The sequence below is a fragment of the Pelobates fuscus genome, chromosome 9 (genome assembly GCF_036172605.1).
Source record: "Pelobates fuscus isolate aPelFus1 chromosome 9, aPelFus1.pri, whole genome shotgun sequence".
NCBI classification, from domain to species: domain Eukaryota; kingdom Metazoa; phylum Chordata; class Amphibia; order Anura; family Pelobatidae; genus Pelobates; species Pelobates fuscus.
Window position 1 is genome coordinate 52,751,314 of NC_086325.1, and position 14,604 is coordinate 52,765,917.

General features: G+C 39.4%; 1 protein-coding gene across 1 annotated transcript in view; it reads right to left on the reverse strand.

Moving 5' to 3' along the window:
* GPR50 (G protein-coupled receptor 50) overlaps positions 1–11,716 on the reverse strand; it is a 115,993-nt gene extending 104,277 nt beyond the window's left edge. Inside the window, exon 1 of the mRNA XM_063431975.1 lies at positions 11,196–11,716. Coding sequence (XP_063288045.1) covers positions 11,196–11,394 — 199 coding nt within the window. The 5' untranslated portion in view covers positions 11,395–11,716. The remainder of the gene's footprint in view (positions 1–11,195) is intronic.
* Between the last annotated feature and the right edge of the window lie 2,888 nt (positions 11,717–14,604).

Consider the following 14,604-nt stretch of genomic DNA (forward strand, 5'->3'; position numbering starts at 1 on the left):
TCTCCTCCAAACACCTTCAAGGGTGTTCTATTCTGTAACTTTAATCTATATAGAGAGCCAATTACTGCCTAGTAAATCATCACCTTCGCTGTAGGAACGGCACTGTACAGAGTAAAGAAAATGGTTAACCTATGAGGGTCTAAATACCCATCGTGAGAAAAGTGTCCCTAAAGTGGAGAAAGCAAGTGCAGTGAAAAAGAGTGACGAGCTGACGCCCAGCTGACGTATCTCCCCTTTATGGTAAATCTTGAACTGGTGTTATCTTGCAAATTAGGGCTTAATAAAGACTGATGTCAGTTGATTATTTTGCAGAAACACCAACATACAAGACACTAGGGAGCCTTTTTTCCTTTCTCTTTTCCCATCATACACACATCACATCACTGTAGGTTTCTGTAGGTACAAACCTCCAAGTTGTTCAACATATCACCTTGCCAGCCTAAACTTCTAGTTAATTACTACAAGCCTTAATTTGACAGGCATAAATAAACTCATATAGAAGATATGAGGGACCTGACGACAAACGATCAATTATATGTCATCAGGAGGCTGGCAACTACTGTGATTAGTGACCGGCCCTTTAATATTAAGAGCACAGCTGAATAAAGAGAGATACACTGTCAGCAACCTAGAGTAAAAAAATTAATTGCTCCTGTCATTTGTGGAGTTTTGCATTTTCCGCAAGAACACACATGTAACAGGACCGCACTTAGATTAAATCCTGGTGAGAAGAAATTTGATTAGTTTAGAACTTACCATAAAGTTGATGTTATGCTTGCACATACAGACCCTGAGGTTTCTCTACCTAATTTAGTGTTACTTCTATTTGGGAAAATATCCTACCACAAGTACAATGTCACTAAATAAGAAAGCCTCTGGTAGTGGAGTTGAAATGCTTGTACACAAATGAGTGAAGGGAAGACTATGGCCCTTATCTGGACCTTGAAACAAATTCCGCAACAATTCTAGATACACCCAACTGCCTTACAGCAAACACAGAATCTCCAATGAACATCTACAGAAGTGGTTTAAGCTGAGGTTACCAGGTGAGTCAAAACCCACTTTGATCCCTCTAAGATCTGGGAAGAAGTACCACCTTTTCAAGCAAGATTTCTACAAGTATTTGCAATACGCCATAGCTTTCAGGGTAATCTGGCCATTTTATAGATTATGGTAGGAGTTTTGCTCCACTAATAGCACTACTACATGATCACAGGTTCGGCTAGGGTAATGTAGTCTGCTGTTAAGACTACAAAGTGGTCTTCAAGGGGGAAGAGCATAGAAACATAGAATGTGACGGCAGATAAGAACCATTCGGCCCATCTAGTCTGCCCAGTTTTCTAAATACTTTCATTAGTCCCTGGCATTATCTTATAGGTGTGTGGGGCAAGCAACTGGTAACTTGGTTAATAATCATTTAACCTCAGCATTTTCCCAGACCACAACCCCACTACTTTGGGGGTGGTTGGGGCACTAAAATCCCAAAGTAACCCAAATGTGGTTGCCCAGTTTTAGGTTTCCTTTGCAGTAACTGCAGGACCACCATCCAAATGGATGGTCCTGGGATTATCAAATGCATACTAAGGAAGTGAGACTAGAAAACGTGGTATCAGAGGTTGCACTTCGCACAGGATATATCCAAGTAAACCTGGTACATGCATCAACACATGCAAAAACATATTTATAACCATGAGATGTTGGCAAACTTCCAATGTATAGTAATTCAAAAAGTATGTTAGATATTAATATTTCAATAAACAGTACATCAGTAATGTGGCAATAAGCAAATGCTTATGATTACTAAACACATGAATTACAGCATCTTGGAAAGGGCTTTACTGAGATACATTGGGAAAATCTTTTGACAACCAACAGGTCTCGTTACAAAAGGTAATCTTCTACTGGTACCCAATTCAATTTAGAGTGGCTCATGTACACCCTACCATGTCGGACCGGTTTTGGTGTAACTGTGTGACCTGAGGTACCTACATACACATTAAGTTTTTTTTTGTCCATTTATTACCTATGTGAAGCAAAGTCTTTAGGCTGACTGCTCAGGTAACCTCTTTGTAGACAACCTATCCTGGGGGTAGTATATAATAATAATAATAATAATAATAATAATAGTGGATGGTTCATACCAATGATCAGCATCTAAAAATGAAAATATCAAAACATAAAATAAGAAATTGTGATAGCGCTCCAAATATATGAAGAATTTTGTTAAATATTAATGCAAACTCTACACTTAATAAAATCAACACAGACACAGAAAATAGATTATGAGAATCAATTAAATAGAATAAAGAAAATATATCTGGTGCAAGAGAGATTCCCAAGCAGCAGAAACAGACGACATCAGATAAACAGATATCCTCTCAGGCAACACAATACCAATACCCAATGACAATAACAATACCTTTGCATTTAATTCCCTGAGTGAGACTTTCTCAAGACAGGGTTAAAACCCTTTTTATTGAAGTAGTCTGTGTGCACTGTCCCTGTCTCCTTTAGTCCTGCAATGTAAAACATTGCAGTTTTTGAGAAACTAAGACTGCCTCTAGTGGCTGTCTACCAGAGAACCACTAAAGGCACCGCCTGGATTCTAGCAGAGTCTGATTCCTTTAAACAGCAAAATCCCCATTCCTATGGAAATGGCCTAATGTGTCAGAGGGTGCAGAGTGCCAACCCAATGCCAATGGGGATTGGTGATGGAATCTGGTGAGTAAATAAAGGGTTTCTAACCCTTTGTGTCACGGGAGGATGCGGAGAGTAGGGTACAAGAGGGCATTGTAGTGTTAGGAATACAACTTTGCATTCCCAACACTATAGATTCCCTTTAACTGTATGACCCTAAATTCACTTCCCCAACCATATGTCAAACTAAGACGTTTATACATTTTTCCATTAGGACACACAGTGGAACGCAACCTTAAGAATAAGGAGAATGGAAGGTGTAGAGTAAGAAATTAGAAACAAGAATTAGCTTGGGAAAATTATCGTCTTGGAAGGAAGTGAATAAAGAGGAAGAGTAGAATCAGCCAGTATACCAATAGGATAAGAAGACTTTTTAAGGGACACAGAGCGGGAGGGAACATTCGTATTTATTAAATTTTGCTTTGTTTTAAACTTTGGATTTATATGGGCCATGAAGAAGTCTCAGAAGGCTAGAGATGAAACGCGTAGGACCAACAGTTTTACACTTTATTTTATCAATAAATCTTTTTGTACCCAAACCAGCTTGCAAGTCCTTGAGAAACAGCAGCAAAGACCAACATGGTACTGACAGCCCCCTGGGAACATTGAGGGGAGACAGCTTTCAAACACATTTATCCAGCTATCCTGTGAGTGCAAATCATATCAAAACAGAGGATTATATCATAATATTGTTCTGCTATCGTTGTCTTTCACATGTGTTTTTAGGATCCAGCTGAAACTTCCGAATATATATGGTTTATTAAATGACAGAAATGCCTTACTTTAGTATTCTATATGTATACCTAGCACATTAAGCATGAGTGAACAAAATTTTAAAAATTGAATGATATAATATTAAACAAGTAGTGCAACTAAATAAAAATAATTGAAAATAAATTCACGTATCATTTCTAATTGTCAAATGCCTCATATTGTCTAGAAACTAAATGAAATTTTGGTAGTTAATGTTAACCCTACACCGGGTTGGTGTAGGGTTAACATTAACTACCAAAATTTCATTTAGTTATGACAGTGATCAGGGCCATCAGGAAAGTTAGACCATGGGCCCCTGCGGTCAATATCCATGCTTTAGCCAGGAGATGATATATACATGCTTTAGCCAGGAGAGGAGATATATATATTATTATTATTATTTTTATTTTTTTCAATGGAAGTGCTTATCATATCCCATAAGCCATGACCAAAATAAATATTTTGTTAGACAGAAGTTCCATTCATAAAAATGTATTAAATTTAGGGATCGACCAATATTGATTTTTTAGAGCCGATACCGATATTCTGTCAACTTTCAGGCCGATAGCCGATATAATTTCTCGATATTCTGTACATTTACCATTTTGGAAAATAAAAACTATTTCTAAAGGTAAATGCACAAAATATACATGCCACATGTAGTGGATGCAGTGTGTTTAGACAGGGGAGCTGTGTGTGTTTTTGTAGTGTGCGTGTAGTGGATGCAGTGTGTGTTTGTGTAGTGTGCGTGTTGTGGATGCAGTGTGTGTTTGTGTAGTATGTATGTTGTGGATGCAGTGTGTGTTTGTGTAGTATGTATGTTGTGGATGCAGTGTGTGTTTGTGTAGTATGTATGTTGTGGATGCAGTGTGTGTTTGTGTAGTGAGTGTGTTGTGGATGCAGTGTGTGTTTGTGTAGTGAGTGTGTTGTGGATGCAGTGTGTGTTTGTGTAGTGTATGCAGTGTGTTTTTGTCTAGTGTGTGTAGTGGATGCAGTGTGTATTAGTGTAGTGTGTGTAAAGTGAATGCAGTGTGTGTGTAAAGTGAATGCTGTATATACTAAATGCAAAGTGTGTGTGTGTGTTTGTGTAGTGTGTGTATATAAGGAATGCAGAGTGTGTGTGTGTGTATTTGTGTAGTGTGTGTATAGTGAATGTAGTGTGTTTATATAATGCAGAGTGTGTGTGTTTGTATAGTGTGTGTCTATAGTGTGCATTATATAAACACACTGCACAAACACACTACACAAACACACTGTGTATATAATAGTGTGTTTATATAATTCAGTGTTTGTATAGTGTGTATATAATTCAGTGTGTGTATATAATTCAGTGTGTTTGTGTAGTGTGTTTATATAATGCACACACTGCATTATATAAACACACTAAACAAACACACTTCATTATATACACACACTACACAAACACACTGCATTATATACACACACTGCATTATATACACAGTGTGTAGTGTAGTGTATGTGTATATAATGGAGTGTGTGTGTGAGGAGGCATTTTTTATTAAATAATTTTTTTATATTTAATTATTATTTTTTTGTTGTCCCCCCTCCCTGTTTCATACTTGGCCAGGGAGGGGGGTATAGCAGTCCCTGGTGGTCCAGTGGCATTGGCTGAGCTGTGGGGGGGGGGGGGGGCGGACAGCATCGCTTACTCACCTCCCAGCAGCTCCTCCAGCTCCCCAGTGTAAATCTCGCGGTCCTTAGTGCCGCGCGGAGAGTTGCCATAGTAACCCGTGGCAACGCTCTGACGGCCGCGGGTCTCGCGAGATTTACACTGGGGAGCTGGAGGAGCTGCTGGGAGGTGAGTAAGCGCTTGCTGCCCGCCCCCCCAGGACCGCCAGGCTTGTAATGAGCCTGGAGGTTCTAGGAGGTATTATCGGCAATATCGGTATCTATATTGGCCGATACCGATATTGCCGAAAATACCGAATATCGGACAATTATATCGGTAAAACCGATAATTGGTCGATCCCTAGTATTGAGGCCCCTCACATTAAGGGACATTAGTTTAATTTGTGCCATCATAGTAGAGTAGTCGGTAGTACTGCTTTACATGAAGGAGTAGCCTCAAGGTTAGGTAGGCAACAGTTATGGGGATTGTGAAGGGAAGGGGTAACTGAAAACTATTTACATATAGACGGTGTTTCGACCTCGTATTTACAAGGAGTTGGCGCTACACTTGAGGGAGACTCAGTAGTGTCCCCAAGTAGATACCTAAGAGCCTCTCTGTGGGGGAGGGTGGAGCTCAGTCTGTTGTGACAGGGCCTGATAGGGGGATAGGAGATATTTGGGACGTGCATAGGATATGTCATAAGATCCCCTAAGGGGGTCTAAACCTAGTCCCTTGAAGTGCTCCCGGATCTGGGCTCCTCTGGGGCCCCTTTAGTGTAACATTAGTTCTTACTGTGTAGATATGGAGTCGTAGTGGCCCGGTTAGCATAAATAATATGGAAGCGGCTAAACGAACAATGATAAATGCAGCTGAATAAAACATTAACATTTATATCCCAGAAACCTGGTACGATTCTAGTAATCGTAATGTTATAAAAAAGGATATGTTAGCATTTCAATCGTTGGTTTCATGCTTCTCTGTCTCTAGTTGTACTGGAGGTCTCAGACCAAGCTAGAGGTTGGCGCCTTCGTTTTCTCGGCGTTCTCTGCCATTTGGGTTTTTTCTGCATCGGTGCCGCCAATGGATTAGATAGGCCAGTCCAGTCTTCTATGGCGATGTGGGGTAGGCCCAGTGCCTGCTGAAAGTCGGAGACATCAGTTGGAGTGGTTATGGTATGAGTCCCATTCGGGGTCGTAACTGAGAGTGCAAACGGAAAGTTCCATCTAAATTTGAGCTGCCTCTCGAACAGGGCTGTGGTAATCTGCTTGAGCGCCCGTCTTGCTTGTAGGGTAGAGGGCGAGAGATCCTGAAAAATGGTCACTGAGGTCCCTTCAAACTGTAGGGCTTTGTTCTGGCGGGCCTTTGAAAAATTTCCTCTTTCAGGGGGAAATTATGAATGCGGCATATAAGGTCATGTGGCTTATCTTTCGGCAATTGTTTGGGCCGCGCCGCTCTGTGGGCCCTGTCAAACTGTATCGCTGTGTCAGTTGGCCTGGCGAGGATTTCATTAAAAAGAGTAGTCAGTACCTTAATAGGGTTTTCTGTGGTGCCCTCTGGGCACTCCGGGATCCCCCTCACCCTCAGGTTGTTCCGTCTCCCTCTGTTGTCCAGGTTGTCTAATTTTCTTTGAAGGTAGGTTATGGCCTCTGTGTGCAGGGATTGTGTGGTGTGGCATTCACACCATAAGCATTCAGAGGCTTCTTCAGATTCTTCCAGGGCTTGCACCCTAGTTCCCAGGTGCTGGATGTCTGCGTGTACGGCCTGCAGTTTGTCACCAAAGGTGGTCTCAAGCCTCTGGAACATTTCCATGAGCTCTTTTTTCGAGGGCAGTTGGTGAAGCAGTGCCCTGATGTCTGTGTCGTCCACAAAGCCCTCTGATGGTGTCGGGCTGGGTGGCTGGCTGCCGCGTGTAGTGATCGTGGGCGCCATTTTGTTTGACTGGAGCGGCTCCGCTTGTTCTGTGAAGAACCTCCGCAAAGATGATTTTGCAGGCGGATTGTCTGCTGCTGGGGTGCTCCCGGTGGTGTTACGGAGCTTTTTGGTCGCCATTGCCACTTAAATTGACCAGGGGTTGCTTATTTACCCCTATTTGGAACGGAGCTCCTCTTGTCTGCTGCCAGTCTTGTCGGAGTCCTAGCCACACCCCCTTGTCCTGTTTTTTAGAAACTGCAATGTTTACATTGAAGGTTTAAGTCCACCTCTAGTTGTTGTCATACTTACAAAACTAGAGGCAGTTCCGTGGCACTAAAACTTGCATGCGCACATTTATTACGTCTCCAATGCTCCTCTGTGAGAAGCATTGGATTGGACCTTTGTGGAGCAGGCCCTGCTTCCTCTATGTCATCGCAGGAAGGTGAGAGGTAAGTAGCACAGAGGGAGTCTCAGCACTGGATAAAGGGGAAGTAAAAATATTTATTTTAGAATTTTATTTACACACACAGGAAGGGTGAAGGGCTATCTAACTAAAGTCAGGAACGCTAAAGCGTTAGGAATACAGGACTGTATTCCTAACACTTTCATGTTCCTTTAAGGTTTAAATGGCCTTCCCATAAGAACAAATTGGAATACAGCTCCAAAAGATGTAGAATAATGTGCCAGCATCTTTGGTGAGGAGCCGGGTAAATATTGGCGACTCGCATGGGACTAAACACCATCTAAATAAATGTGTTCTATTAATTTCCCAGTGGGATGAATCTTTTTGATACATCACAAAAATGTGCAGCTAACTACCATGTATTAGGAAACAATCTACACTGTAGCTCAGCTAGCCAGCTTGTGGCATTATCCTATGAAGGTTATGTACTGGAGCAGATCCATTATTTTGCTTGCATACATGGGCTGTCAAGAATATGATAGGAGCTTGGAGATTTCTATCACTGGAGATAATATCCTATATAGAAAGTACAGCATCTCATCACAACCTTCCAAAACACTATGTTAACAACACTTTAAAGGCTGTGATCTGAGATTTATCAGCAGAGATGGAATAAAAGCCAATTTCACATGGTTTCCAAGAGCAATCCTAATAAGCAAGAGAATGCACACCAGAATACACATTAAATACTCAACCAGGTTTAATAAACCAATAACAGGTTGAAATACAAAAATATATAAAGTGATACAAAATAGGCAAAAAATAATTAACAATACAATTTACCAAAATTCTTACACGCCTAACAGGGCAGAAACAAGAATCAAAAATAACCCCCCAACGTTTTGGCACACCCTGGTTGCCTTTATCAAGGGCGTATAAAGGCAACCAGGAGGTGCCGAAACGTTGGGGGGTTATTTTTGATTCTTGTTTCTGCCCTGTTAGGCGTGTAAGAATTTTGGTAAATTGTATTGTTCATTATTTTTTGCCTATTTTGTATTACTTTATATATTTTTGTATTTCAACTTGTATTGGTTTATTAAACCTGGTTGAGTATTTAATGTGTATTCTGGTGTGCATTCTCTTGCTTATTTTGATTACTATTTATATTGGTATTGGAGGGAATACCAGTGAGAATTAGCACCCAGGTGGTTATAGTTTGTACTAGTTAGTTTCTCCATACTGTATTTATTGTATTCCAAGAGCAATCCTAACTCATCTTGGACCTTTATCCCCAATAATGACCCATACATCAAGGTCAATCAAAGCTCTCCAATTCTCAGCCCTTGTTACTATATCTACGGAAACCTTTTAGATGTCCACACAGGGGGTAGACTTTTAAGTCACTATTTCAAACAGAATACTAGTTCGATAATTTTAGGTTCTGATCAAAACACTGCCAACTCTCCCATTTTGGTCTGACAACCCAAAAATGGCTTGAAATATATCAAAACTCTACATTCAAAGTGATATCTATAAATATAGTCCTGAACTAAAGCATTTGATATCTCTTAACTATTACGTCAACTCTGCAGTTTATACAATTCTTAAGCATATTGTGTTTCCAAACAAAAGAAGAAAAAAACACAAACAAAAAAACATAGAACCTTGCAACCGTTTGTTTTTTTTTTCCAAATGGTCAGCAGAAAAATGAAACCGTTACATAAAAGATCTAATGAGATGGACAATCTTGAAGGCAAGTATATTGGAATAAAATGGATGTGTCCTTATTGATTGAACATTAAAGAAAGTAGTATAAAGTGCTGCTCACTGAATATAGGGTTAAGATCAATATATATTCTTTTGTGATAACCATCTCAACAAAGAAAGTACTATAGTACCCTAGATAACAACCACTAGATTGTTTTTCATCTAAGTCACAAGTCAAGTGTATTAAGTAGATATTTCAGAATGACTGAAGTGGTTCCATACTGATTACCTAGAGCTGTTAATACAGCATAATGCACAAGTAAACTACATATTCTCCTGTGACCTTAACCAGCTAAAATCATTTAATCTACAATGATAAATGACTTGGGGGGGGGGGGGGAGTAGTTAATTTAGAGTTATCTTTAAAAATGGCTTGTTTTCTTAAAAATACCATTACCCCTTAACTGCTAAGAACAAGTACAAACTGTAATGCATTTTTATTTCCACTTGTAATTACTTCTTCTTCAGCAGTTGTTTTTTGGGTGAAAAACAAACTTCTCAGTTAAAACTCATTTTATTTCTTCTGCCTTATGTCCATATTGATTGTAAGTGATGTTACCTTCTTCTTGTACAGTAACATCCACAGATCAATATGTGCAGGTGTCTTGAACTACATGGGGTTTAGCCAAGCAATTCCATTTACTGTATACAGACATACTTAGTAATTATGCTGGTATTTGTAGAATCTGCATTCCCGAAAATGCCAGCAGATTCTTTAAAAATGATTTTGTGGAGGGTATTTGACTATTTTTCATATTTTTTCGCATCAAATACTGTACTGTATTTTCCAAAATGTTATTGCCATGCTATGGTTTTCTTTAGTGACACGATATTTACTACATCGCCTCCAAATACTTATGCAAAGGAAGAATGTATACATGAAAAAAAAAAGAAAAAAAAAATGTTATTCTGTACATTTAGATAACTGCATTTTATTTTGCATCTTTGAATAGCAATCGCTACACAAAACGTCTTTGTTGTCCTAATTGTATGTGCTATGTAACCTATGTTTGAAATTAACATTGCAGGCATTATTTTAATGATGAAAAGATTACTTACAAAAGGGTTAAACAGTAAAGCTTAACAAAAATTAATTATCAGGGGTGAAGGGGTTCAACAGTTGGCTTTATTGGAAATACTAAAGCAATATTAGTGAAAGGGGTTAAACAGTTAGTTTTCTTGGAAGCACTAAAAAGATCTGAATTTAAAGGGTTAAACAGCTTTCTTTCACTAGAACAAAAGTGGGTATCACTAATAAACTGAGAACGTGTTAGTCTTAAAATGACCCATAGATTCAATAAGGCAAGTCTGTGACACTTGCCAACAGGCAGGGTTAATAATAAAACTATATAAAAAGAGATAATACAAATTGTAAAAAAATAAATAAAATAAAAAAAACTTACAAATATGTAAAAACAATGTGTCTCTTAATTACTGACAGATTGGACAGCGTGAGAAAAACCTCAATATCTTTGTCCATGATTGATCATGTTTAAATGACTGAGGCTGAAAACAGACTTAGCCACTGATAGTATTATCAAATGTTTAATTTGTCTATATTTATTAAGGTTTTATTCAAAGTCTCCAGCCATATCACATCTACCATTAGCTGAATGGATTTAGTAAATTAAAAGATACTGGATGCAGCTGAATTAGTGCAGGCTAAATGCCACCTATTCATAAATTGGTAATAAATCAGTAGGTTAATAATGTGATATCAGAAAGCTCTAACTCAATGACTATAACCTTATGTGCTTTCTGACCAGTGAGAAGAACTGATTGAGGGATGTGTCAATCTACACTAAAGTGACCAAAACTTCTGGGAACTCTTTCTAAGAAAAGCATTCCATCCATCTCTGAATATGCTATTAAGGAGAACTTTGTGCACTGTACAGGGCTGGCTTAATTTTAAAAGGCTGGAACTTCATATATAACAAAACAAATACCACAACATCAAACTACACACACTGTTTACTACTAGTGACCACCAATGATCTAGCCATTACAATGCCCTTTCCACATTGGGGTACCCACCAGCATTCTGGAGCTTCTTGTTCCTGAAGACTGAAAGGATGACCAATACATTGCCCAGGATGTCCACAACAATGGTGAAGATCAGGACAACTGCAAGAGCAGTGGTTACTCCAGGAGAAGCTTTTTCCTCTCCTTGGTCTGTAGCAGCAGCAGAACCAGGTGTCCAGCAATCCAAACAAGTCACATTCACCTCCATCATGTCTGATCACTGGCAAGGAGGTAATCAGGACAGGACTGTGCCCACTGGACAGCTCTGGAATCCCTTCATAGGGTGCTCCACTCCACATTAAAGGGGATGGGGGAGGTCTTCTGGACTCACCAGGTTAAAGATGGACCTCATGATGGTTGACATGCTCCTGGGATCCTCTGTGCCACCCCCCACATAGCTGCATCATCTTCATCGATTACGAAAGAGGTAATGATAGGATGGTGTTGCCACTTTCTTATTATTTTGAGGAGTGACTTTTTTTTCAACCCATGCCTTCCAAAAATATAAGCTCATTCAGTGCAGCTGTGTATAGCACCCATGCACCCCTGCCAACCATGGATAGCAGAGAGATGCATCTGTTTTCTGGAAGTAGATAAACATGAATGAATTTAAGGCAGTGAGTGCTTGCAGTCTACCTCCCTTCCAGATACAGCTCCATCCTCCTCCAAGACTGCTCCAGAGAATGTGCTCTCAAGTAGAGAAAGTAGAAGTGTCTGTGCGCTGGGAAAGTGAATGCCACACGCTCACAGGCTGAGCTCTGTGTGTGTGTGTGTGTGTGTGTGTGTGTGTGTGTGTGCGAGTGTACTACAGGAGCCACTAGAGCAGAAACAGAGAGCTTGGAATTGACACCAGCAGTAATGCATCAGTGGGTGATTACTGAAAAATACAGCTTTAAAGGAAAATCACTGCCAAACATAAGAGCAATCTACATGCTTGTTTTCCCACTGCAGGATAGAACGTTAGAAAGGAAACAAAATAGAATCCTGAATAACATCGAATTGAAAGGCTAGAAACTCCAGAGAGAGCTTAGAATTTATCATAAAAAAATAAAAATCTTTCAAAAGAGCTATGGGGTATTTTACATCAACCAGCAAATACCAGTCAGACGTGTCTGTTTATTTGGGAAGAGCTTCCTCAGACACAACAATAAAAGCAGAAGGGACCAGTCTGACAGAGGGAATTTGACTTCTCTCTCTTTTATTTATTTTTTTTATTTTTTTTAAAGATCTTGGCATTGGAATAAGGTTTTAACACTTCGTTTGCCAGAGGTGAAAGGGTAAAGCCTTTTGGTGCCAGAGGGCTTTGGATACTAATGAGTGAGTGTTTCATGCATTGAACTGCCTTCAGGACCAGCAATATAGAAACACAGTGTGTGCATACTCATGGTCCTGAAAGAGTTAATTTATTTAGTTAATTGATTCAGTTTAGGCAATGGTGGGAGTAGAAAGAAAGATGATCTAGAACAGAGGTTCCCATCCCAGTCCTCAAGTATCCGCTACCAGTCCAGGTGTGTTTTTGGTGTGTTTTTATTTTGTTTTTTTTTTGTTTTTCTGAAAAATTCATTAGACACAACAGGGTAATCCCTAAATCCTGGACTGCTAGGAGGTACTTGAGGACTGGGTTGGGAAACACTGCTCTAGAACAAAAGGAAGATATGAACAGGTTGCCTGATAATGCAAGTGACAGTAATACATTGCAGATCAAGAACGAAATATTCTATACCTAGAGAAGGATAAAGCAAATTCTGGGGTAAATTTTCAAAGTGGAGCAGTCACCATGGAAACCTAGTAAATGTTACTGTTGGTTGCTCCATTTTCCCCAGAATAGCTCTTTATCCTTAATCTCTAAATTGCGCAAACATGGGATGTTATATTATAGAAAGATATGAAGCTTTCACCCCAACATTAATTGATTTATGTGTTCATTATAGAAGGGGAACAGAACATATAGCAAAAAATATATATATTTAGATGCTATTAAACATCCATTAGTTGCAAACAGTTTTACAGTTATGCAAAAATGCACTTTTAAAATAGTGAGATTAAAATGTCATGTTTTAAACAATGACCCTCGTTGCGAAATTATAATATTGAAAAGTGTGCCTTGCTCCTCATTACTACAGCTTCATAGCACTGTAATGGTGTAGGGCAGGGGTAGGCAATCTTCGGCACTCCAGATGTTGTGGACTACATCTCCCATAATGCCCTGACAGTCAAACGGCTGGCAAAGTGTCAAAGGAGATGTAGTCCACAACATCTGAAGTGCCAAAGTTGCCTACCCCTGGTGTGGGGGATCAGCAGTGTACCCCCTGCAGTAATCATTTTTTGCCACTGCAGGATAAGGGGCTAGGATAAAGAAAAGACTTAGACTTAGGTCTGGGTTAGGGTTACAGTTCATCTGGCTGAGAATCATGAGAGTAACAGCCCATAGCATCTTGAAGCCATATATAATACGTCTAAACCTTAAGAAACCCTGAAAACTAAAGCCACCCCTTACCAAAAGCCCCTTTAATCCCCTCTAATCCCAACATTAGCCCTGGAGGTAATGAGGTTGGGCTCTAATGCAGCCCTATTTCAGCATTACTCAAATAATTCTTGACACTTAAAATGTAGCTGTCGAACCTGCAAGTTTTAAGTGCCTTCCAATAAAATAATACCCCAGTGGTTAAATGACATGAATCACCTGGGCCCCATATAGCCTTGTCATATCTTCTACACCTGAATCCTCTTCTTTCCAATCAAATGGATAGAATATATCTCTCTGCACAAGCCGTACACACAGCACATGATTAAATTCACAATTTAAACCATGGGATAGAGGGCCAATTCCAGGGACTGGGACTAAAAATAGATGGCAATTGGCACATTTGATTGCTTTTTTTTTTTTTACAAATCCTGGAAAAAAAACTAGAAATGTTTGACTTTTCTAATTGGTGTATCCTGAAGCTATCATATTATATTCATTCTGTAATAATGTTATCTGTGTTATATAATGGCCAACCGTGATATTCACCGTTTATTGTAAAAGGCCAAATGTCATCTGACTGCAGGTTCTAATTGTCCCTTCGCTATTACTAATGAATGCTAGTTCAGAATGGCTGGTGATTAAAATTTCAATGGTGAAAATTTCCTTGGAAGTCGGAATGAAATCTCACATGGATTATGTATAATACGACAACACAGCTATTACAATAAACTGATATTAACTCGGGGGATTTCGTGTAGTTATTCGTGTGCTTTTCCAATTTGCTTCTCTTGTTTTGCTAGAAAGCAGGCTCCTTGAAAAGAAACAAAGAGACACTAGGAGAACCAGAAAATATGAATTGTATAACTTCAATTTAATAACATTGTATTTTTTACATGTTTAATATTGTATCATTTTGAATTCTGAATCTTATACAGGGCTGGACCGACCCAGAAG